This window comes from Fulmarus glacialis, unplaced genomic scaffold (genome assembly GCF_000690835.1).
Source record: "Fulmarus glacialis isolate BGI_N327 unplaced genomic scaffold, ASM69083v1 scaffold5955, whole genome shotgun sequence".
NCBI lineage: Eukaryota > Metazoa > Chordata > Aves > Procellariiformes > Procellariidae > Fulmarus > Fulmarus glacialis.
This window is the reverse complement of record NW_009214811.1, coordinates 15,629-40,453: the sequence shown is the minus strand read 5'-3', so window position 1 is coordinate 40,453 and position 24,825 is coordinate 15,629. Positions and strand designations below refer to the sequence as shown.

Here is a 24,825-nt window from a genome sequence, read left to right as displayed (position 1 = left end):
GCACCAAAGATTATAACCAGAGACCACAGATTTTTTTTTTTATATATATCTCTCTCTCTATATTAATTTAAACTGGAACATTCTCCAGCTGTGAAAATAGCCATTTAAAAATTTTCAAACTAGAACACAAAACATATCTGGTACTTCCGATGCATGGGGCTATACATACAGACTCCATGATACAGTATTTCACATAAACGGATTACTATATAACCTCCCTGCTGAGAAGGAGATCCCAAATGCTATTGTAGCAAACCTCCCTCAGCATTAGAGCTGAGCTGAAAACTACTAGACACCACAAAGATGCATCATCTCTCAATAACCTAGCTGAGATTTTTCCACTAAGATAGCTGCAGCGAGCTGCTGAGCGTCCGTCACGTGAGGGTTCTTCTTCATAACGATCCTCACAAGATCAGGGGGGAAGATGTTGCAGAGGTTAATGTAAACCTTCTCCCGGGTGTCTTGGTGCCTTGGAGGGTCTTGAGGGATTCCACAGTAAGGTACGCGCCAGGTCTGGTCCTGCTGTTCAGGTAAGCTTTGGAAGGCAAACTGCTCATAACACGGCTGCGTGGGGTTACTCGGCAAGGAGTAGGTCTGGCGGTAGCCATATGCATCCATCCCGTAACTCTGCCTATCCCAACTTCCAAGCCCATCTTGGCCAGAATAAGGCTTTCTGTGTCTTAATGGAGAATTATCATATAAACGCGAGTCTGAAACGCTGTCTATTCTCGTGGACACAAGGGCTCTCCCTAGATGCATGGTCTTTGAATGTGACGAACTCTGAGATGTAGAGTAGTCATTCAGACAACTAGAACGAGCACCGACTGTTGGATGCTGTAGATGCACAGCCATGTATGGAATTGGAGGTTTGTGGTGATGCTTTGGTTCTTCGTGACTATAGCTTTGCACTCGTGTGAGAGGCTCGTGGTAGCTCTGTAGGAAGGGCGGAGTGTTAAGGCGGCCATGGGGGTGCATATGTTGGCACTTCAAGTTCTCCTCCAGCTGTGGGTCAGGCGAACTCATGTAAGAGCGATCGCTGTAACCCACGTAGGAATCACTACTGCCACAGCTAACGCTCCCTTCGCTGCTGCAGTCGGAAGCTACAGAGCTAATCCTATAATCTGTGTCCAAGGAGAAGCGCCTTTCAGGACTACGTGGACCAGATATACTTAGATTTGAATATGCACTCAGCATAGAGTAATACCCTACATCCACAGGAGACTCACATTTTGGATACTGGTCATAAGGCATTGGTGTTCCGTGATTTTTGGTTGCCATCATCACTGTAGGATACTGTCCCTGTGGTCTTTGATCCTGAGGTGGGAAGTGAACTCCGGATGGAAGGCCGTTAGTTAAAGGTGCAGTACTTTGGGGTTTTGCAGCAGAGGAACTTGGTATACTAACTAAAGAAGGTACAGACCTGGTTTCCAATTTGTTTTTGGTGGGAAGCTTTTCCTCCAAGTCTTGATAGACTTGAGTCCTTATACTAGGATCTGATTGCCTCTTTGGAGCAGCACGCTTCAGCTCAGAAGTGCCATCATTTTTAGTGCTACAGGGAACACTATTGCTTTTTACCAGTCCTCCTTCACTTGTAGTTTTGGCAGCTGTGCTTCTAGACATGGCACGAAGTTCATCAGCTACAGATCGCTGAGGCTGATTTCCTCTTTCTGGATGGTAGTATTTGCATTTGTGTCCATAGGTACATTTCTTCCCTATTAATACAAACACAATCAGATTAAAAAAAACTTCAACCAAAATCTGTTAATCATCAAACAATGGAAATGCCCCTCATTTGAAGTTCTACTGATGATTTGAAAGATCTTGCAAATGGTTTTGTGCGACACAGGGTAAGATCTCCTCTCTTGTATTGTGGGGAAAAAGAGGCAGTGTAGTGTGCTGCAGCTAGTGCTCTAGGAATGCAGACCAACACTACCAGCCACATTTTGAGCTGAACATGACACAGAGTCGTAAGACCAGCAGGTTTCAGCTCAGTCAAGATGGTGGTGTGCCTGTAGGGATGCTCAGTAGCTAACCTTCAGACAGCTCAATCAATTTTCTGGAAGAAAACTTAGATGTCTTATGACCAAATCACATTAGAAAAGGGCTTTCTGGAGACTGCAGAATTTAGGTGCTGTTTTGGATCTATTCCTACGAAAGATTAATAAAGTTGCTCCTTTAGTTCAACTAGTAGATAGAAATGTTCTCTAACTAGCACATGAAAAAAATCACTTTAGTTTCAACCATCAGCTCAGCATTTCAACCATTCTCAGGCTAAGACAACAATGTAAACAATGTAAAAACCTCTGTTAAAAAGCTTTTATTTTTGGCAGTGTTAAAATAAAACAGGAGCTTGGTCCCCAGTCCCAGCAGTACAGAAAACTGATGCGTTAAATCAAATTACCATATGGACACGGTTGCTTCTTATGTTCTGGCACAATAGGCTTCTTCCTAAGAAAATTGTCCAGACTTGGACCATGGCGGCCCAGAGGATCATCAGGAGGCATAAATCTATAAAGCAAAAAAAAAAAAAAAGTATTATGGAAGCAAACAAGCCTTTTCATATTCCTCATGCAATGACCAAGAACCTCATAACTGTGTCCCACACCATAACCTGCCATACTGACATTTTTAAGCCTGGGTACTTTGAAAGCTATTTTGAAAGGCCACCTTTCTGCTGCAGGTACTGCCCGAGAGATAAGTCATAGAAATAGACTGTGTGGACACCCCTAGTCTGCTTCAGACATCTTCAGTCTAGCTCAGCTGACTGCTCTGCGGCAGAGCAGGGCTGCACACAACCCATTCCTAAATCAAAGTAAAGGCAGCAATACAGGCAGCGATTTCTTAAAACGCCACAACTAACTTGGCAAAACTGTGCTCATTGTCAAGGACTCTTATTAAGGCACTCAAATACAAGTGTCTGCTTGGCAGAGTACTGAGTCCCTCCCATTACAAGAAGCCACCAGTAGTAACTGCAGTTGATCTGTATGCCAGGGTATGAAGATACCATAGATGGATCTAAGCAGACAGTTGAACTAGAGACCTCCTGAGGTTCATTCCAACATGGGTTTTTCTGTGACTCTAGGATTTAGGAGTCTAACCACAGGCACTCAAAAATGCTGGCTCAGCATATCAAGAGAATTGGAACAGTATACCATAACATACACCAAATATAGTATATACACCAAAAGGGAAAAAAATAGCATAAAAAGATATAAAGATATTGTTATAAAAAAGCTCTAGCAAAAAAGAGAGTTCAAGTACTTTTAATCAGAAGACCAAATCTATAATCAGCTATTCCTCCTGTTTTCCTACATGTACCTAATGGTTTGGGTGTAAGATAAGAAATTCATACAAGTCTTCAAACTGTCCTTTTCTCAATTATTTTAGTGGCACGTATAAAGATAGAATGACTTACTTGTCATTAACAAATGAATACATCAGCAAGCGTTCATCTATGAACTTCTTCCATTCAGGCTTTTCATTAGCTAGATCCCTGTAGTTATCATTAGAAACAATGATGCCATCTGACTCAAAGGCCAACTTCACTATAAATCGGTCATCATAGCATACCACCCTTCTCCCTTGCACTCGGCGGGATGGTGTGAACACAAGAATTTTCTCCTTTTCTAATTTACGCAAGATTTCTTGATCTACAAGGAATAAGAATCGAAAGTTAAAAAAGAAAAAGAAAGAAAAGAAAAAGATGTTTGTTCAATCTCCAAAGACATTAGATTTGAGGAAGAAATTCCAAGCATTTAGTACCAAACATGTCTTAAATGGTTATAGCACAGCAGAAGGTGTCTGATACATATTTGAAGTTACAGTCAGCAGTCAACTGGCAATACTTTCAAAAAAAAACCCCAAAACAAATTGAAACCTCCTGCTCCACATAATTTCTCTAAGACCAATACAGGGGACCTTGTTCACGTTGCTGTGGTTCAAAGAAACACTACTTATCAAAATGCCTGTGAAAAACTCCTCTGGTTGAGGAGGGGGAAAAAGAAAAATCTTAAATCTCACTGAATGTTTTGGTGAACAGGAGGGCTACACTCAAGTACAGCCAAGGGTTTCCCATAACTGAGCTCCTTCATAAAGACAGACCTTTTGTGGTACCCAGCAAGAAACAGATTTTGAAATAATTCCAGTAGCTCACATTAATGGGATTGCCTCATAAAAGTTTCTGCCCATCAAGAGAAGGGGTTACTACCCACAAGGACTAGAAAACCCACATTCTGTACAAACACTCAGCCTCTTCACAAATGTTAACAGCATTAGAATCATAGAATCATAGAATCACTAAGGTTGGAAAAGACCTCTAAGATCATCGAGTCCAACCGTTAACCCAACACCACCATGCGCACTAAACCATGTCCCTAAGCGCCTCATCTACACGTCTTTTAAATACTTCCAGGGATGGTGACTCCACCACTTCCCCAGGCAGCCTGTTCCAAGGCCTGACCACTCTTTCAGTAAAGAAGTTTTTCCTGATGTCCAGTCTAAACCTCCCTTGGCGCAACTTGAGGCCATTTCCTCTTGTCCTATCGCTTGTTACTTGGGAGAAGAGACCGACCCCCACCTCGCTACAACCTCCTTTCAGGTAGTTGTAGAGCGCGATGAGGTCTCCCCTCAGCCTCCTCTTCTCCAGGCTAAACAGCCCCAGTTCCCTCAGCCGCTCCTCATAAGACTTGTGCTCCAGGCCCTTCACCAGCTTCGTTGCCCTTCTCTGGACACGCTCCAGCACCTCAATGTCCTTCTTGTAGTGAGGGGCCCAATTCTCTAAAAAGACGTCAAACGTCATCTTGTAACCAAAAGTAAATGTGGGGGTTTTTGTTTGTTTTATTTGACCTCCGGTAATAGTTCAGAACATATCTTTCCTTGAAGGGTTTACAGTTTTATATATAAAGTCTTAGCAAATCCAAACAGATTTCTCTTTAATCCTGCTAAATAAGTGCGTTTAACATTTTATCTAATTCCTTCTTGTCCTGCACAGTCCGTGAATCACCTATCCAAAACCATTTTCTCTTTCTCTGTGTGGGACCTGGATATCCTGAGGAGCTTTGAAAGATGGCCTAAGGAGGTTGGTCTGAACTAAGATACTGGACGTAGCACCAGTGCACCTAGCACTGAAGCACATACCCCTTGGGTCAATTCTCCTAGCTATCACTCTCCTCAGACCAGACAAGCTATGAAAAAAAAAATAAACAAAAGGCTAGGCAACATTTAAAACGGCAGAAGATGCTTGCGCAGTGAATATGAGTCATGGCTCTTAATAATGGTTTAGATCTCAAATAACTCAACTGTTTTGTAGCACAAGAAACTTGACAGGGAACATGTTCCATCTAGGAAAAAAAAAGACTCCAACAGGAAGAAATACAGCATTAATATTACATATAAGTAATATATTTGATACAAGCATTTATCTGCTTAGTAGAAAAAACACAAGATTTTAAATGAAATCCAACCTTTTTGTATTCACCCCTCCCGCCATGTGGTAAATGATGAGTAAGAGTGTGATGGAAGGTGATTTTTTTTCCTCACTAAGAATAAAAAAATTTGCCATGCGATGATTGGCAGGTAATAATAAGAAAGATGCAGCTGTTGTTTAATCCAAGAAGCTTCTCACAAATACTGACAGTCTAGAACCATCCTCACATTAGTCATCTAAGACTTTTTCAAAATTCCAAGTGGCTGCATATTTCAGGTGCATATCTCTGGAAACGGAGTGTCAGCACAATGTATTCTGCAGGACTGGTAGCAAACAGGCTCCCTGCGTCCTGATAAGAAAACTGATGAAACCTCTGTTTTACAGAGGATACAATAACCTTCTCTGATCTTCCTCCCATTTTCAGGGTCCATGACGACACATGGCAAACTGATTTTTCACTGCTAGACAACTGGTCAATTCTAAGTCTTGCTACTTTCTTGAAACTCCTTTTGGGGCTTCTAGCCCTATCCACAGCTCTAGCAGATGTCACAATTTATTTCTAAATAGCCAAATCTTTATTACTTAGCCAATGCTCTTCTCATACTTCAAACACTAGCATAGTGAAAGAGAAAGGCTTCAAGAGAAAGGCTCCACACTGCCTGTGATGAGGGGAGAAGAGCAGCTTTCCAAACATTTTTTTGCATTAACATGATATATTCTAGTAGCAATCAAGAAAATGAAATGAAGTGTTGTGAAGATCTTTCGAGATATTTGAAAATGCACATGGTAATCAAAACATGCTTCCATATTCTTTTAGGAGCCATAGCTACTACTTTGAAAAGCTTCCCCCCCCCTTTAAAGATAGCCATGTTCAAAAAATCCCAACAGACCCCCCCAAAACCCCCCTCCCCCCTAAATTCTAGGGGGTTTTTTAATCCCGAATTCTCCTCTGCTTCAACTTTAGGGCAGAGGGAGGACAACTGTCCAGCCTTCACACAGAATCAATTAATTTGATCAAGAAATAAATGCCTCCACCAATTTTTTTTCCTAGATAAACAGGTTCAGAATTAAGATTTTCAAAAGCTATCTCACTTGTTAATAGTAATGATGAAAAGGGGAACTGTTCTCTTTCTGTCAGAATAAGTCCCGTAACCCCAAGTGCGGGCAGTGACTCACCGCAGGTGACCGGCAGACAGGCCAGCCGGGCAGAATCTGCTCGCCACAAGCAAGATCACCCAGTGAATCACTAACTTCAAACCTCTTCGCTGCCAGTGCGACGTCAGCGTAACAGATTTAAAAAATGGCAATTACATTCTTCAAGAAATAAGTAGCAATGTTAATGGAAAATTTATCAGGTGAGCAGAAAAGGAGGACTTGGAGAGGGCATTACTTTGTCTTTTTCCTTCCTGAAGATCGCAATGAAGTTACTACACCAAAGATGCTTTCTATTACAGTCTTTCATTTCTAAAGATTTGTTCATTTGAGCAGTAGCACTCCTGCTGTGCAAAGCATCAAACAAACCAGCGAAGGTGGAACAGAGCTTACCTGTGATAAGAGCATCAGGTCTTGACTGTTCTTTCCTCCATGCTGGCACAAACACTGTAACATCCTTGTGGCCTCTTTCCAAAAACCAGTCTACTGCCAATTTGATTCCTCGACAAGAAAATACTTCTTTGTTCCCATGGCTGAAACACACATTAAAATTCCTTATTATATGACTTCGCTTTTCTATGAGTGTAAACAGAGCACAGGGAAACGTGTATCTCAAAGCCACGCTTTTCACTTGCGCTGTGGTTTCTGAAGGCAGCTGGGAGTCACTCTGACCCTTGCCCAAACGTTGCCATCACTTGCAAAATGGAGTGGGAGAGGGATACTAAATCTGGCAAACATTTTTAGCATCTGTACACAGATTCAACAAGTAAGGAAAACAAATAAGTAGAGCGCGTTAAAAATCCTTATAGCCCAACCACAGAGACTTGATGAGGGAAGGCAGGAGGCCTGAAACACCAACATGAGAGAGTGCAATGTGTTTAGGAAATGCCAGCAGATGAGTACGGAGCACCGGTGTGCATGGTGGCAGGGGAAGAGACAGCAGATCCGCACTGCAGGAGCTCTGTGTGGAAAGAGAGAGGAGAAGGACTCCAAGCCCAAGGGGGTGGCAGGCACTCTGCAAGACAGATTAGGCAAACTGGAGAGACCGTCCAAAATCAACATGACAAAACTAAGAATTTGCTTAGCATTGCACTTCGGAAGGAGAAATTAATTGTGTATTAAAAAAGCCGCGGAGAGACAGTTCAGCAGAAACGGATCAGACACAAGTAAAACAAAAGATGTGCATCTGTTGTGCAATAACTGTCTGAGGTAAGGCAAGAAACGCAATTATGTCATTTTCTAAAGGCAGATGAATCCTCAGCCAACTTCTACATCCAGTTTCGGGCACAACATATTACAAAAGACACAGAGGAATTGGAACGAATCCAAAAGAAAGTGAAACAAGACCTATGGGGAAAGGCTGAAGGAAGTGCATTTAGTTAATCTGGAGAAAAAAGGCAGCCTATGGAGGAACAAAACAATCTTCAATATACTGGAGATAATTAAAATAGAGGACAGCAATCAACCATTGGGTGTCCATGGAAAAGTTTTGGTAGCAGGGGGCTGCAGGGTGGCCTCTGTGAGAAGAGGTCAGGGGCTGCCCCGTGCCTGGCATGCCTGGCTCCAGCCAGCTCCACATGGGAGGAGAAGGGAATGCGGGAACACCAAGGCCAGAGGAGGAGGAGGTGCTTCATGGGGAGCAGGTACACCCCCAGAGGCACTGCAGCCTGTGGAGAACAGGAAGAAAAGCATGAGGAAGGAGCAGCAGAGAGAAACCGCCATGTCCTGACCCCAAGCCCCAGTGCCGTTCACTGCCTCTCTAAGGGACCGAGCGTCACCTGTGGCCTCAACAGGGGGGAAAAGAGGTGTCTAGGGTGAAGTGAGCCTCGGAAAAGAAGAGGACAGATGTTCTTCTCCCTAAGTATTTTAATGTTTGTCTTTTTTGTTTCCCATTATCTGAATCAGTAATTAAATATTTATGTTAACCTTCCAACTGAAATAGTCTATTCTATTCTGAATTCCCCAAGTTGAGTCTGATTGGCATGCAACAGTACTTGGTGAGTGACTTCTCCTGTCATTATTTTGACCCATGAGTTTTCTTGCTCATGTTCCTCCTGTTTTCTCCCCTGTTCTGCTGGTGGGAGGAGTGAGCACCCAACTGGGTGGGTGCCCGGGTGCCAGCTGTGGCCGACCCACCATAGTTCCACTGGGTAAAGACAGAAAAGTCCTTAACTAGCGTAAGGAACAGTTAAGCAGTATGTTAGAAAAAGCTTTCTGACTGATCTGTGGGACAGTCTGCCCATGGATTTTGGGATCTCCTCACTGGACACTTTGCAGAACAAGTCAGACGGCTCCTCTGGGGCCAGTCTGGGTTCTCCATGCACAGGAGGAGAAGAGCAGCTTTTCTGAGGTCTCTCCCAGCCCCACAGCTCTATGTAGCAGAAGAAACACAGGAGCATGGCAGCAAGCCGTTACCTTTCGCTTGACTGGCTTGTCGTGTATAGCATGGATGCCACAATCTGCTTTCCAGAAAGGTAAAAGATAATTCCTTCACCATGGACTGATTTGTGAAGGGGACAATATATGATGGATAGACACAGGGATCCTAAAAGTTCCTCCTACTTGCATGTTTTGAGGTAAATAAAAACACCAGAAAGTTATTTAAAATTTTTTTTTTTAGTACGACCATTTTAAAGTACCTACTATTTCTAGTTTCCTAAAACATAGCACGGCAGTACGTTCCTTGATAATTTGAGGGAGCTTGAGTAATTGTGCAATGGATGAAGTGACATAGTAAAAGTGAGAAAAATTTTGAAACAACGTTCAGATTCCAGAAGCCTGCGAAGGAGGTGGCGTACACATTCACCTGTATCTAGGTGTCGAGAGAGAATGAGTCATGGCTAACGCCTCTCACAAAGCATCATCCTCAGCAGAGGCTGTGTTGAAGGTCACAGGCCCCAAACAAGAGAAAAAAAAGAACAATTAAAAAAAAAGAGGGAAAAAAAAGAAGCCAATATCATTATCTGGATTTAAGCAAGGAACTGTACTACTTCCTCTTCTAATGATGCTGGAGACAGGACCTGGAAACGTAATAATATATTGCAATTGTTGCTGGCTATAATAATCAAAGTTTGTAGATTTTAGCTGGCACAGGGTACTCCAAGGATAGTTTAAGTCTATATTCTGTGCTATGGGGCTATGCTAGGAACACTGGCAGGAGCAAGACATCTATGTATCTTAATATCCTGTTTAGCTATGGGTATAGCCTTCTGCAATAATACATTCCCTGTTTCGTATGGCAATATCATGTAATACACTGATACATTGTAATAACACTGTAATAACAAAACACATAGCAATATTTTTTCTAGGCATTGTTTTATACTATACAATTATTCTTGTGATTGTTTGGCTGAAAGAGTAGTATCTTTGTGTATTTTGTAACTTCCCAGGAATGGGAAACCAAACCACACACAGATATGTCACATTTAAAAATGCACATGCAGACATGCATAGGAAAAATAGCCAATAGTATTTCCAGCCATGGCAAGTCTAATTACATCTCCCTGCGACAACACAAAATCAGGACACTTGGGTGCATTCAGTACCCAGTGTGCAGCCATAAGGCCTCCTTTGCAAAGCCTGAGATACAAGAAGTTACTGTTCATGCTATCAGCAGGTCATGTGCAACCATAAACTTACTGCAATCCATTTTAAACCAGTCAGGAAGGGCTTGTTCCAGCTACCAAATTCCAGTGAAATCACTGTACTGTTATTACTCTAAACAATCTCCATGGTTTCAAATGGTTAAACCCACTTTTCACTCCTGACAGCGAACTAGTGTTTTGTTAGACTGCATTTTGGTTACAGTATGTTTCTTCCTGTAAGTTTGAGAAATCATTTCTGGAATGAAATCCTGGCCTCCCTGAAAGAAATGGACATTCTTGCCTATTGCTTTACATCAGGTTGGAATTCAAGCCACACTTTTAAAGGCAGATGGAGGACCAGGCAGTTCAGCTCCTTAGTTTTCTCTTGCCTAACACAGACCATTAAAATTCTTTCATCCAGAACATAAATTTTAAATATACTTAAACTCTAAGAAATGGAAACGGGAAATGCATTACAATGCATACTAGCTTTTCTGCATTGCTGAGCAAGTGGATTTATAGCTTGTATAAGTCTTCACATTTTTTTCCGCTCCTTTTCAGACACAAGCCTAAGCTGGTATCTGAGCGGATACAAATTCCAAGAAATTTAAATGATTAATGAGAAACTCTGCGAAAAAGATGTGCAATTAAAATTTGTTCTTTTCTTCTGTTTTGTTTTCATGCAGATTTGATGCTCTCCTTTTTGTGATCTCCGTGCTTCATCAGCTTTATGATACATCATATGGTGAAAAGACTGAAATCATGCTTCTTCCTCTGACTTTTTTCCTTCTGATCAGTCGTAAAGAAGAGGAGAAATGTTTGTACTTCTTTCTCAAGGAACTTTGTTTCAAAAATCTCTTCCCAGTAATTACAAATATGTGAAAGCTCAGAGCAGTCAGGATGACAGCTGTAGCCCTGGGTGAGACACTGGTGTATTCTGCTTTGGTTCTGCTTGCTGACTGTATTTCATCTACCACTCTGAGTTGAAGGAAGATAAACTATATTCCTTAAAATGTATCTATTTCTCTTTCATACCATGAACAAACAACTCTTTTCATCACCACTTTTATATTTGGCGTGTTGATAGCTGTGGTTTTATTTTTAAAAGAGAAAAAAAAAGCAATACAACACTTCCTGAGCAAAAATCAATCAAGCATTTTCTAGGCTAACAGAGTTAGTAGAAAGTGGTAAAATACGATGAGAACATTTTCATTTCCTCTGTTACCTTCCTAGCCCTTAGACAAGATTTTCAAGTGACTAAGTCTTGAAAAGAGTTGTGGTATACTCCTAAAACACTGACTACTTAAAATAGTTGCGACTTCTGGCATGCTCTAACCCGATATTCAAACCAACATGGAGCTCTCAGATTTTGAAAGCTACAAAAAACATACACACTGATGACAAGAGACATTAGAGCTGAGGTCTACAGTAACATCTGTTGTAATATATAAACAGGTTTTTATACAACTGAAATTTGGACACATCAAGATACTTTCCTTGTAAAAGCAGGAACAACAAAACTAAAACACAGATCAGCCTAGTAAATTTCGAGAGTTACCAAACTATTTTCTTCCATCATGTTATAGGAAGAAAACAGTGTTCAGTCCATAGCACAGAGAGAGAATTTCCACCCTGTATCAGACTAGTGACTCATTAGCCTGGCAGCCTGGTTTTGTCACTACCCTCATCCCTTTTTTTGATTTTTTTTTTTTTTTTTTAAAACCTCCACTAATTTCCTAATCACAGTAATAATTTGTCCCAAAGCATTTCTCAGTAACCTGGGCCTTCTATCAGTCCTGCATTTGTTCCTTATATATACATTTTGGTGTTGACACAAAATGGATGAAACCATTCCCAAATGTTTTTTTTCCATTAGCCCATGACAAATCACCCCAATGCTCTGAGGTCTTTGAAGGAAAAAAAACCTTGGAAGCTGTAACATCTTTCAAAACATCTTTCGTCTGTGGGGCTTCCAATGCCAGGGCACTCTACAGAGTACGGCAAACTTGGTCGCCAGCCGCACAAGCACGCGGGTGTCTGACCGAGCAAGTCACGCAATCAGCAGTCAGAGGCCAAAACAGGCAAAGAGAAGTTATACTCAGAGCTGCCAGTGACAAGCTCCTATCCACACGATCGTTACTTGTTGGAAAAATATTTTTATCTATTCCTTAAAGTGACTTCTCAAAACAACCTAAGAAACAAGTCAGGCAACAAGGAAAATGCTGCGTTAGACAGCCGGTGCCACTGGAGGGTGAATGTCTGAATCAAGGTACCAAGGTACCATCACGTCTAGCAAGCTCAGCAACACACACTCTGAGAAGAGGCTAATGCAGCTAAATTGTTAGATTGTTATAATACATATGCAATTAAAACTACATCTGGCATAGATGAGACAAATCAAACCATCCTTCGGCTGACACTGCAGGGAGTAAACTGCAGTTGTGGAAAAACTTCTATGTAGACAGGGTATCATCGAACCTTTCACTACGGCCAAACGACCTGCCTCGTGTTTAACACAAGGGAACAAGACTCAGGTTGCCTAAGCAGAGATGTCTAATGCTGGTTTAGGCACCTTTGGGTATCTCACACTTCCTCCAGCTGAATGCCACTCCTGAATGGCACTGGGGTCTCTGTCGTGTCTGTCAGGCCTGGGTATATGTTTCTGATGCCACCAAGAACCTAGAACATCTACAGCTGGTGGGATGGCTGGGCATGAAAGCTCTAAGAAAACTGTAAAATACCTGTCTTAAGTGGGAGTGCATTTAACTAAAAAACAAACCCCCCAAATCAGCATCTTCCTCTCACAAATAAAAATTAAGTATGTGATGGTTATCTCACGTTGCGTTTTCCCTTGTGCAATGAAGTACCATCAAGCACCATTTAAATATACAGGCGAAGGTTTTCCAAAAAGGGAAACTGAAGTGCATCACTTCCATGGACTGGGAATCTTAAGGGTGAAGTTTTCAGAAGAATCTAATTGCTCAAAACAAGATTAATTGATTTCAACCTGCAAACCCAGATGGCATGTGATCAAAATACTTCAGTTCTTTTGCCTATATCATCTGAAAGTGGTTGTCTAAAAATTATAATACAGCAAATAAAATATCCAGTTTTTTGCTTATCAGTGTTGTCTTCATGTTGCTCTCTCTGTAAGCACAGCAGACTTCTTTTTTGCCTATGTTTTCAACAGAAAGTTTTATGTACATTTACGTAAAATTTGAAATTCATTCTTTTTGCTGTTAGCAAAGAAAGTCTGAAGGCACCCAGGGTAGCCAGGGAAAACTAACAAATATGGAACAGAAGCAAATTAATAAAATAGTTAAAATTTTCCCACTGTCTTTGTAACTAACAGCTCTATTACTTATTCTTTACTTCTTGGGTGGCAAAAGCCTGACTTTGATTCCACCAAAGAGAAGAATCACAGCAATAACTAATTTTAGGCAATTTTCCGCATCCCAACCTTACCCTTGAAAAGGAGAAGCAAAGAAAAAGGACTGCAAATATGCTGCAGTATATTTCTCTTTTCAGAAGGAACTCCCTCTCTCTCAACCTCAGCAGTAAAGGGAAGTCTTAAAATTAAGGCGCAAAAGAGAACCTCAAAACCTTGCCTCTGCTGCCTCACGGAGAAACAGGACTTTCTCCCCTTCATTCCAGACTGCGGGGGCTCAGCTCAGGAAGCTGGGGATGCATGAAAAGCAGGTCCAAGAACACACTGGAGAACAGCTGTATGGGTGAAGAGCTGACAATCTGCTGTTGCTAGATGGGCATAGACCACCTTCTTTCGCCTTCCTCAGTCATGTAAAGGGAAAATTTAGGGCAGCTTAAATCTCATCACACAGGGATACAGAACTACTATTGACTGAAATGTGTTATCTGTCTAGTATCTATGGTGTGTAGTTTACACTAAATAAGGTCCCGAGTGCATTGTTATGTCAAGGGACAAATGCCTTTCTTACTCATGTGGACTAAGGTTCTAAATGAAGATTTGCATTACAACATCACCATCTACATGCAAAAAAGCCCCCACCTCATGAAGCAGGGTTAGAGCTACACAGTTCTCTGGAAAGCCAACACAGGTTACTGCTCAGGTATGGCACGACTGAATCCCGGGGTCCTATCCCTGAGTCCAGCCTCACTCAGCTGTGGGAAGTGTCTATCAAGAGCTCCACAGCTGCTCTAGGGGATTGTCTAATTTGCTGTTCAGCTCTGATTTTAAGTTTACTCACACGCACAGAAAAATCAGTTTCATCTATAAGAGCGTTCTAACAAAAGACTTTGTGTGTGTTAGGCTTAGTCATCTTTTCTCTTCTGGAAAAGGATTAAGTTAACACCATGAAAGCTAGAATAACAAAAGAACAAGACCAGATTTGAAGAAACCCATAGAAACTAAATGGCAATTCTTCAAGGCATAGCCTGCAAAAGCCACCTTACTGCTATTCAGTTGAAAGAGGAGGTTTGCTCTGGTTTTAAAACTTTAACCAATTCATATTCTTTAGTCAATATTGGAGCTTTAAACTTGAAATACACAAGATGCATCTGATCAACCGTTTTCAGTTTAAGGCACTAATGACAAGTAATGCCATCTCAAAATATTAGAAAAGCTTTCCAAGCATTACCAAAAGGCAGAAAAATTGAGAGGTTTGTTTTTTTTTTTTAACTACAGTTTGCTAAAGCAGCATGTCTGGAACAGGAGTCGTCACCAGACTAGACCAGCATACATGCTGGCTCTGGCTGGCCAGAATAAGTTATTCTGGCCCAAGCGTTGTTCTGTGCTGCCCTCAAGGAACTCACAAATCTACCCATCATCAGCTGAAAACATTGGGTTTCATTTATAGGTCTAACAGAAAAATAATCGTTTCTGATTTTCTTTTTTTTCCTCTGAATTAGGAAGCTGAATCAACTCATTTTGCAGCTGCAGTCGCCAGACGAGATGCAGGTAGGAAAGCATCCCTGGCAGTGAGATAGAGGCGAGGCTGAAAGTAAGTCACTCTGTGTCACTCATTAGCTGTTTTGTGAAATTGCATCCTTAATTAGTCATGCAATAGCAGCATACAGTGTTTGATCCTTCCAGAAGAGGACAGCTGTCTCATCCTACTTGTATTATTGGACATCACTCACCTCAACCTTCTCCACAAAACTTTCCTCCCACCCCCATCAAATACATCCTTCAAAGGCAAACGAGCAGTTCTTATCTAGAATAATTCTAATAGTAAATGGTATCATCAAGTACGTTTATCACAACATAGGAGTAAAAATATAGATCACAGTCTACCCATTTTTGTGAGAACATATGAAAGAGCTCCCAAGAATGTATCTCGAAAGACTATCTACAGTCTTGCTCAGGGCACAAGCCCATTTCCCTTTAGCAACTCCGAAGTGAACTCACTGGCCACAGCTTGGAAAAGCAAAGAGGAAAGAAAAGAATAGACTGTGCCAATTTATAGGTTAGTTACTCGTAACAGGACCCTGGACATTTAGATACAGAAATTTGAACAAGATTGTCTGAACTGCAGGTGAATTCCTGTATCTCCCCCACTGCTCTGAACATTGTTCTTTTACATGTAAAAGCTGAAATCTTTCCTTTTAAGTATTTAAAGTGCTTATTTACTATTACCTATTTTCTTGAAGGGGAAAGGACAGATCCTGCCGGTAAACAACTGGTTACACAGCTGGTGTCAGCAACAGGGACTCATCTTCGACAAACATGGGACCAGCTTTCATAATCAAGGACTGATTTCTAGGAAAAGGTGGGATCCACTTGACCAAGCAGAACAAAAGCACCTTCGCCAACCAGCTGACCAAAAGCAGAGCAAAAGTGTCTTCTGCCAATAGGCTGGCCAACACAGGAAGGCATGAGCAATCCAGGAAGTTTCTGGAGTGCATTAATGATAACTTCTTAACATGGGTGATCGAGGACCCAATGAGGGAACCTGCTGGACCTCATACTTACAAACACGGAAGAACTGGTCAGAGACGTGAAGGTCAGGGGCAGCCTTGGCTGCAGTGACCATGAGTGGTGGAATTCAGGATCCTGTAAAGAAAGAGCAAGGCAAAAAGCAGGATCACAACCCCAGACTTCAGGAGAGCAGACTTCGGCCTGTTCAGGAGAATCCCATATGATATGACCTTGGAGAGAAGAGGGGCGCAGGAGAGCTGGTTGATTTTCAAGGATCACCTCTGCCAAGCTCAAGATTGGTCCACCCTGATGTGCAGGAAGTTGGGCAAAGGTGACAGGACAAGACTTTCCCTCAGCAGAAGTTAGGGAACACTGAAATGGGACATTCCCAAGCTGCTGGGACCTTATAGGATGCACTCAAGGGTGTTGAGTGAGCTGGCTGATATTGCAAGGCCACTCTTGGTAATCTTTGAAAGGTTGTGGTGACTGGGGATGTTCCTAAGGACTAGAAGAGAGCAAATACCCCTTCTATCTTCAAGGAAGGTGAGAAGGACAATTCTGGGAACTATAGGCTGGTCAGCCTCACCTTGATCCCTGCAAAAGTGATGGAGCAAATTCTCCCGGAAGCCCTTTCCTAACAAATCACGTAGATTGGGTGAAGGTAACTGGGAACAGTCAGCATGGATTTATGAAGGGGAAATACGCTTGACCAATCTCATAGCCTTCTATGGTGAGATGACTGGCTCAGGGGATTAGGAGAGCAGTGGATGCTGTTTATTGTGGCTTTAACAAAGTTTTTGACACTGTCTCTTATAACATCGTCACTGACAAAGTAATGAAGTATGGGCAAGATAAGGGGACAGAGTGGACTGAAATCTGGGTGAACTGCTGCACTCAAAGGGTTATGATTAGTGGCACAAAATCCAGCTGGAGGCCAATCAGTATTGGTATACCCCAGGGATTGATACTGGGGCAAGCACTGCTTAACATCTTCCTTAGTGACCTAGATAATGGGACAGAGTGCACCCTCAGCAAGTTTGCAGAGGACACATAACTGGGAGGACTACACCAGATGGGTGTACTGCCATTCAGAGGGACCCTGGCAGGGTAGAGAAATGGGCCAACAGGTACCTCATCAAGTTCAACAGAGGGAAATGCCAATCCTGCACCTGGGGAGAACTAACACCAGGCATCAGTACAGGTTGGGGGCCAACCAACTGGAAAGCAACTCTGAAAAGAAGGACCTTGAGGTTCTGGTAAACACCAAGACCAACAGCCTCCTGGGCGGAATTAGGAAAAACGCTGCCTGCAGGTCAGGGGAGGTGATCCTTCCCCTCTGCTCAGCCTTGGTGAGACACACCTGGAGTGCTGGGTTCAGTTCTGGGCTCCCCAGTATAAAACAGACATGGACAATACTGGAGAGAGTCCAGTGAAGGACAAGAAAGTTAATCAAGGGACTGGAGCACCTGTCATACGAGGAGAGGCCGAGAGAGATGCGACTGGAGAAAAGAAGGCTCAGGGGGATCTTATCCATGTGTATAAATACCTGATGGGAGGGAATAAAGAGGACAGAAACTGACTTCTCACTGGTGTCCAGTGACAGGACAAGAGGCAATGGGCACAAATTGGAATACAGGAAATGTTGTTTAAACATAAAAAAAGAAAAAATTCTTACAGTGAGGGCATTCAAACACTGGCCCAGAGAATATGTTGAGTCTCCATCCTTGGAGACATTCAAAACCCAACTTGACATGGCCTTGAACTGACACTGTTCTGTGCAGGGGATTGGACTAGAAGATCTCCAGAGGTCCCTTCCAAACTGAATGATTCTGTGATTAGATTTGGTAGAAAACAAGTAAAGACCTGTTAATTTGACTCTTGGATAGAGAAAGACTGTTATATTAATAGATTTAATCTGTTATAAGGCCCTGTAGCATGCATAGCATGCATTCATATTTGGCTTATTTTATGTAGGTGGTCAAGAAAGTAAATTGAGCATAAGAAGGCAGGTCCTAAATATTTATGCTAACAGCTGAATAAACATTAAGGAAAAGTGACTGATCTGGAGCTACTTCTGGAATGTGTTCAGTGCAGTTTGCGGGAGAAGTTGAACCTAAGTCTACCCACGAAGTCTGAGCTGTGCTAACTAGCTAACACTTACACAACCGTTTTGGATTTATGTGAAACACAATCCAAACCCATTTTAGAAGTCTCTGGATAACTTCTTGGTTGAGTACCAGAATAGTGTTTGTTCAACTGGACATACTTCCTCTACAGCTCAAGTTGAACAAAAAGATTAGGAATGACACATCAGGTAGAAAGAACTCACAGGAATACCCCATTTACAAAGAAGAAATATCCTTGCTTTATGGGCTTACACATCTATTTAAATAAACAAAACCCATCATATTGGCAGAAATAAGAGCTGTATTTAAATTCCATTTTAAAAAGCCTCATTTAAAGGTAGTTGACTTGATTAGGAGCTAAAAAAACGTGGGCCTTTAGCTCAGAAATGTCTTGCACGAACTTTTATTACTAAGCTAATGAAAACCACATCAAGTCATCAGAAGACTAAAATTGATCTTCTAAATCATGATGCTAGTAATCAGATAATCCTTATGAGTTACCCAATTAATTACTAATCAATTTGTCATTTAATCATTTATATAGCCATAAAAAAAAAAAAAAAAATCTCTCAGCATGTCTCTCTGCCATTTCCTTCTCTCTCTAATCACTGATGAAGCATGAACCTCTTGCCTCCCTACAGAGAAGTTTCTTGCTATGCACCTAGATGACTGGTGTCAGGATGGGTGTTTTTTTGTGTTATCTGTGGGCATGTAAGTGAAAGTCTAAAGCATAGTAATCTCAGGAATTAATGGCAATAAAACCTAACTCCAAATTTGATAACCAAGGCCAATTTTACAGACAGATCAGTTATCATAGAATAGCCTACCAAGGAAAAGTATCCCTTATGCCACTTAATTCTAAATCACTATTTTATAATCTTAAGGAATCTTACATTTACTTTAACCTCCTGTATGAAACTGGATACAGCAATTGCCCACAGCAATGGTGCCTACCAAAAATTAATTAAATACTAGACTGGCAGTGGGAGGGAAAGATTTGATAGCTGCCTACAAAGGGAGACTGGCATTAACTTATGATTGTTCTAACAGTGAGTACAGACCACTGAACTCTTACAGACCTCTAGCCTGATTACAAGATTGGCATACTGTGTGGTTGACAAAGATGCTTGCGAGAAAACCTGCATACAGTTTTAGGCAATTATACTGAACATCAGTGCTTGAATGGGACAAGGTCATTCTGTTTCCATTTAAATATAAAAGCAAAAGCTTCATGGTCACGTACCTCATTGCAACATTGCTGCCATCAATAACTATTGGCCTCAGGTTGTCACCATCCTCTGTCACATCCTCCTGCAGCGGAGACTCTGACCTCTGAGACTCTACGGAAGACGCTTCACGCATTACACTAGTGTTAGCATTAGTTACAGTCTGATCAGTCTCAGTTTTATTCCCAAGTTTGACAAGTTCTCCCAAAATATCATTTATTAAAGCATCAGTACCAAGTTTATTGAGTACAAGTTGAACCTGCTCTTCAGAGTAACCCAACTTAAGTGCAAACTCCAGTTTGGTTTGATATTCTTTCACCACATCAGGGGGCTTTTTGACTTCCTTAGGTACTATCTGAGCCTCTTCTATCCTAAAGTCTTGCAAGATTTCATTTCTTTTCAGTATATGAGGCTCTAAGCTAGGAGATCGGCACAGCTGTCGGTGAGTCTTAGGCAATAAATGTGATTCTGATGCAGAATTATTCGGTCTCTCTGAATCATTATCAGAATTTGTGCTTTCTTCAGAGTCACAGCTGGAGCTTCCAGAAGTCTCTTCAGATGCCTCCTTGTCTATGTCTTCTTTCCTAGAATTAACCTTATCCATTGTTGGCTTCTCCGCCATTGACCAAGGTACAACTGCATTTATTTGTGTGCCAGTGCTCCCCACATAAAGGTGGCCTAAGTCATGCTCCAGATGATCCTTCAAGCCCATGAAGCTGCTGCATGTACTTGACTCCACTTTGCTGTTTTTCTTGTATTCCTGAATATAAAGTGTTCCGTATTCCTAAAAAGAGAACAAAAACGTTGCAACTGGTTACACATATTACTTGTTTTGTATTTTCTTGCTGCTTCCTCAGAACTTCATTTATTTTCTCCCAGCAGAGAAATACAACTTTTTTTTTTTAAACATGGAAAACTTTTTTTGGGAAAAACTTTTCCTGAGGAACATCCATAGCTAAGCGGATAAAAAACTGATCATCTGTTTTCTAAGTATATCAAATGCTTTTACTTAAACAGTTCTAGAAATGCATTTATGATGAAGAATAGGAAACCAAACACCGCAAGTTTACCTACTGTAACGCAGAGACAGAAGTCTTGTCATGATTTAAAGGAACCGAGATATTTCTTCTAGCTTAAGACAGCATTGTAACAATGAAAAAAAAATGCAGCTATAAAACACAAGTACTAGAAAAGCTTTTGAAACTAAATACCTTAAACTCTCTGTTGAATAGAAAGAAATTAGCACAGTACTAGGTTATCTGGCTTATTAGGCAAATATAAGACATCGTAACACATAAAATGAATTAGTAACAGAAAACACGATTAAATAAAAACTTACTGGCCCTAAAAGACACTATCAGTTCAACTGAATACACTCAAACTATTTCTAAATTCCCCTATAAAGTGATAACTAAGTCAAGAAAGACTAACTGCTCTCAGCAGAGTGCTGCGTTACTAACACATACAGCATTTAGACACATGGATTGATCTAATGGCCAATAAAGCCAATGGAAGTCTTTGCACTGATTGCAACAGACCATTCATCAGGCCAACAAGGCAACAAAAGTAAAAGCTGATTTCAACTAGACTTGTGCAAGCCTTTTGCTGAATCAACACTAAATATATAGATCGAAGTTACGTAGGAAGAACGGAAGAGGAAAAGTGGCAGTTTTCTGGACTTCATACACCTGCCTCCATTTTTCTGGAGGAATTTTGCATAACGGTAGTTATACAGAACTTAGCTACCCATTTCATCACAAGGATTACTTCCACAATCTACATTTAAAGGCATCTTTCCCTTATTTTGTTCTTTTAAACAGGAATCTTTGCTAACTGCTTCAATAAAGAAAGTAAAAGATAAGTTATTTCTCATAGATAAAAATGGACCATATGGACCAATTGTACTGCAAGGTTACCATGAAAAAGAAGAATTTACATTAAGGGAAGACTATGAAACAAAGAGTTCTTTCACACTTCCATCTTGCAAGGCAGAATATAAAAGCAAGATACAGAGGCAAAGGACATACTTGAACTTGACAAATACACTGCAGACACAAATTTCATCAAGGAGGATATACTGAGACAAAACATTATATCAAACAGAATCTCTTGATGTATACTAATACAAATTACAGGTATGTCTCATGAACAGCCAAAATCTGTCAGCAAATACATTAACTCTCCCATCCCCTTACAGGTTAGCATTTAAGAACGACCCAGTGTTTTTAAAATAGGGTGTACTTTCCTCTTCTTGGGATAAAGATCTGAGAGTGCACACAAGAGAAATTTATCCAGGCTTAAGACTAGAGAGAATCAAGCAAAAAATCCAATCGACAGTTCAGTAAAAAGAGACTCTATAGGTGCCGAGTGCCAAGACACCACCACTGTCGTGGAGCTTTTTGGTTATGGGACACAAAAACTTATTTTACTTAAGCATTTCTAGTTAAAATAATAAATACATAAATCTATCATCAGCGTTTTAATCTCCAACACCTTAATCCAGGCAAGACTGATAGGAAAGAAAATTACTCTAAAGTTTTATTTAGATCTGATCTTGTTAGAAGGCAGTAGGGCTGTAACACTCTCAAGCAGCGTATCAAGGAATATTACTTTCTCTTCACTCGAAGCTTTAGGATTTCAAGCAACACCACAGATTAAACACAATGAGACTTTAGGAAATGAACCTTTTCACACAGTGATTTATTAACTAACGTAATCCACTTGATGGCACAGCGCTAGTAAAAAATCACAATATCCCAATAAAAGGATACAGTTAAAAAACCCAACACTGTGGCCTTCACAGAACTGACACCCCCCCCCCCCCCAAAAAAAAAAATCTCAAACAAGAAACCCCTATTGGAAGCGAGGCTGCTTAGCAACCAGCCTTTAGTTGCTAGGATGCGCTCCTTTAACATACCATCATGAATACTAGCACAGCGAAAGAATAATTTGGTATGAACAAAAGCCCATGAAAGAGAGCGGGACTTAAGTGCGTCTGGTTTCCCCTTGGAGAACAATGCAGCTGCCAAACCGATCTGGAAGCCCCGACATCATTGTTCCACCAACCCCACAATCTGCTCTGACTCGAGGAAGTCTAGTTAATGGGCAACACTTTTAAGCTGGACTGAAAAGTTGAGCTGGCTCATGTATCACCGCCACAGAATACAGGGAGATAATGGGTCACTGCCTAAATCCGTGTACTGTGAAATGTCATTTTAGTATCGAAGTAGAAGTAGAGGGAGGGACTTTTTTGGAAGGGAGGAGGAGGAGATTGCATATTAACAGCATGGAATAAACAAAGCTTGAAGTGCACAGATCAGAAAGAGGATTTATTTTTTTTTAGTGTTAGTTAAAATAATACTTAAGTCATTCTCCAATCGCTTCTCCCTTGAAGTTTAAGTGCTTTACAGCCACTACAATCGTAACACCCTCCAGTGGGATTCAAAGAAGTCACTAGCATACGAATGTGTCTGAAGATCAGGCATTATATGAAACATACTTTAGATGATTTGCACATCAACTGCATATGAAAAATGACCATAAACTGAGCTTTGTCCATTGTTGGGAATGTATACATAATCAGCTTTGCATCTATGTGCTTTAAGTCTCATGCCAATCTCCATCTTGCTCCAATATACAATTGCTTCTTTTGCACAGAACTCTACTGTTTTTCAGAAACTATTTAAAGAATAAGACAGTAATAAGAGCAGCAACTTTAAAATCTGCCATGGACAGTATATAGTCACCATACTATTGCTTTAAAAGGGTAGTTAAAATGACATTTAACACTGTAAATCCAAAGCTGATGATTTCTTAAATAGTTTTGCACAAGCAGTACCCTATTCCTGGCATTTTGCCTAAACCCTGCATGCAAACTGAATTTATTTTCAGACAAATTTTTACAACGTCTGTGAACTTTGTACACCACATTTGTGGTCAGCAGCATCTCTTAGAAATGCTAGAGTTTGGAGCTCCCAACATGATGTCCTTTATGAGATTCATTGATTAGAACCATGAAAATCAGATGTCACTGCTGAACACTGCTGGAATTGATTATTTTATTTTGATTTGGTTAGTGAAGAGCAACATGCTCACCAGTCTATTTGAATGAATTTGTATTCCAAATAAGCACTAGCGTACCTATATATAGGACAATAAAGCTCACGAAAACCAGAAAAGGTCACATTTATCCAAGGAGTAACATCAGATAAGAACTCCTTGTACTCTTCATTTACAAGGAACTCTCATTACGCACATATTTTTTTAAAGTATGCTTACTAATACAATGCAATACAGCTAAGAAAAATATCTGTGATGAATTCTGACTCAACTGAGAGCCAAACAAACAAACAAAATTAGCCAAAAAATTCTTTTCAAGAAAGTTTTCAACTTTTGGTTATGCTCACCAGAGCTGAATAACAGAATTTGTGTTTATGAAAAAGTTAATAAAATGGGTAACTCCCAATTTAGACATACTTATGACAACGTAAGTTTTAAACTATAGCCTGTTTAAAACTACAGTATCTCACACTAGGTTTGCTGTTAAAGGCCTAAAATACTGTATTAATGAGTCAAAGACATTTATTAAGTACAAATGGAACACTCTGAATGAGCACTGTGCGACTACATTGTAGAACTGTATTTTCCCATTTCTTATAAGTCACCACTATTTTCCACTAACCATTAACAACAACCAGCTCATTAATTCACCTTCACACAAAATATTTCTATTTCTCAAAGGGATGTGGGCAAGTAGATCACCTAATGTTTTAATGTGTATTCAGAGTATTTTCCGCTTACAACTGAACATAGAAAAGTAGTTTAATGCAAATTTAGTTCACAGAGGAAAATAACAAGGAGTAAAATAGTGTGTCATGTGGCACGGTGTAACAGAAATTGTGCATTCTCAAAGGACCACCAAAAGTTTCTGAAGATACATTCTACAGTGAAATAGTTCAGCATGTTTGCACACAGGCAGACTTCCTCTAAGTCTTCTAAATATAAAATGGAAAATATCGAAATCACAGTTTTTGAAACACTGTCATTACTTGTCACAAACAGAAGTGCAGAGCTAATCAGAAAAGAAAAAAACCTGAATGTATCAGTTATCCAAACGATAAAGATACTGCAACAATGCAAATAAAATAATGAATATGTAATAAATACCTACTGCTGTAGTTTCTATGTATTTAATTACCATTGTATTTCAGCGAGTGCTGTTGTCTGCATCATTCTATCCAACAAAGGAAGGATGTCCCATTGAACAGATTGGTTAATGCTCTGGGGCAACAGATGTCTACTGGAACTGCAGGAGACCAGCAACTGGTGGCCTGCCCATCTTCTGAAAACTTTCAATAGACTCATGCATATGTTCACACAATAGGGCATGTGGTAGAAATGCAAACCTCTTTTT

General features: G+C 40.7%; 1 protein-coding gene across 1 annotated transcript in view; it reads right to left on the bottom strand.

Annotated features, from left to right (window-relative positions):
- Positions 1–315: 315 nt before the first annotated feature.
- The window catches only part of ZC3H12C (zinc finger CCCH-type containing 12C), a 25,399-nt gene continuing 889 nt past the window's right edge, over positions 316–24,825 (bottom strand). Inside the window, exons 2-6 of the mRNA XM_009578698.1 lie at positions 19,430–20,196; positions 6,971–7,110; positions 3,416–3,650; positions 2,402–2,508; positions 316–1,712 (exon numbers count right to left, since the gene is read on the bottom strand). Of these exons, the coding sequence (XP_009576993.1) occupies positions 316–1,712; positions 2,402–2,508; positions 3,416–3,650; positions 6,971–7,110; positions 19,430–20,196 (2,646 nt within the window). The remainder of the gene's footprint in view (positions 1,713–2,401; positions 2,509–3,415; positions 3,651–6,970; positions 7,111–19,429; positions 20,197–24,825) is intronic.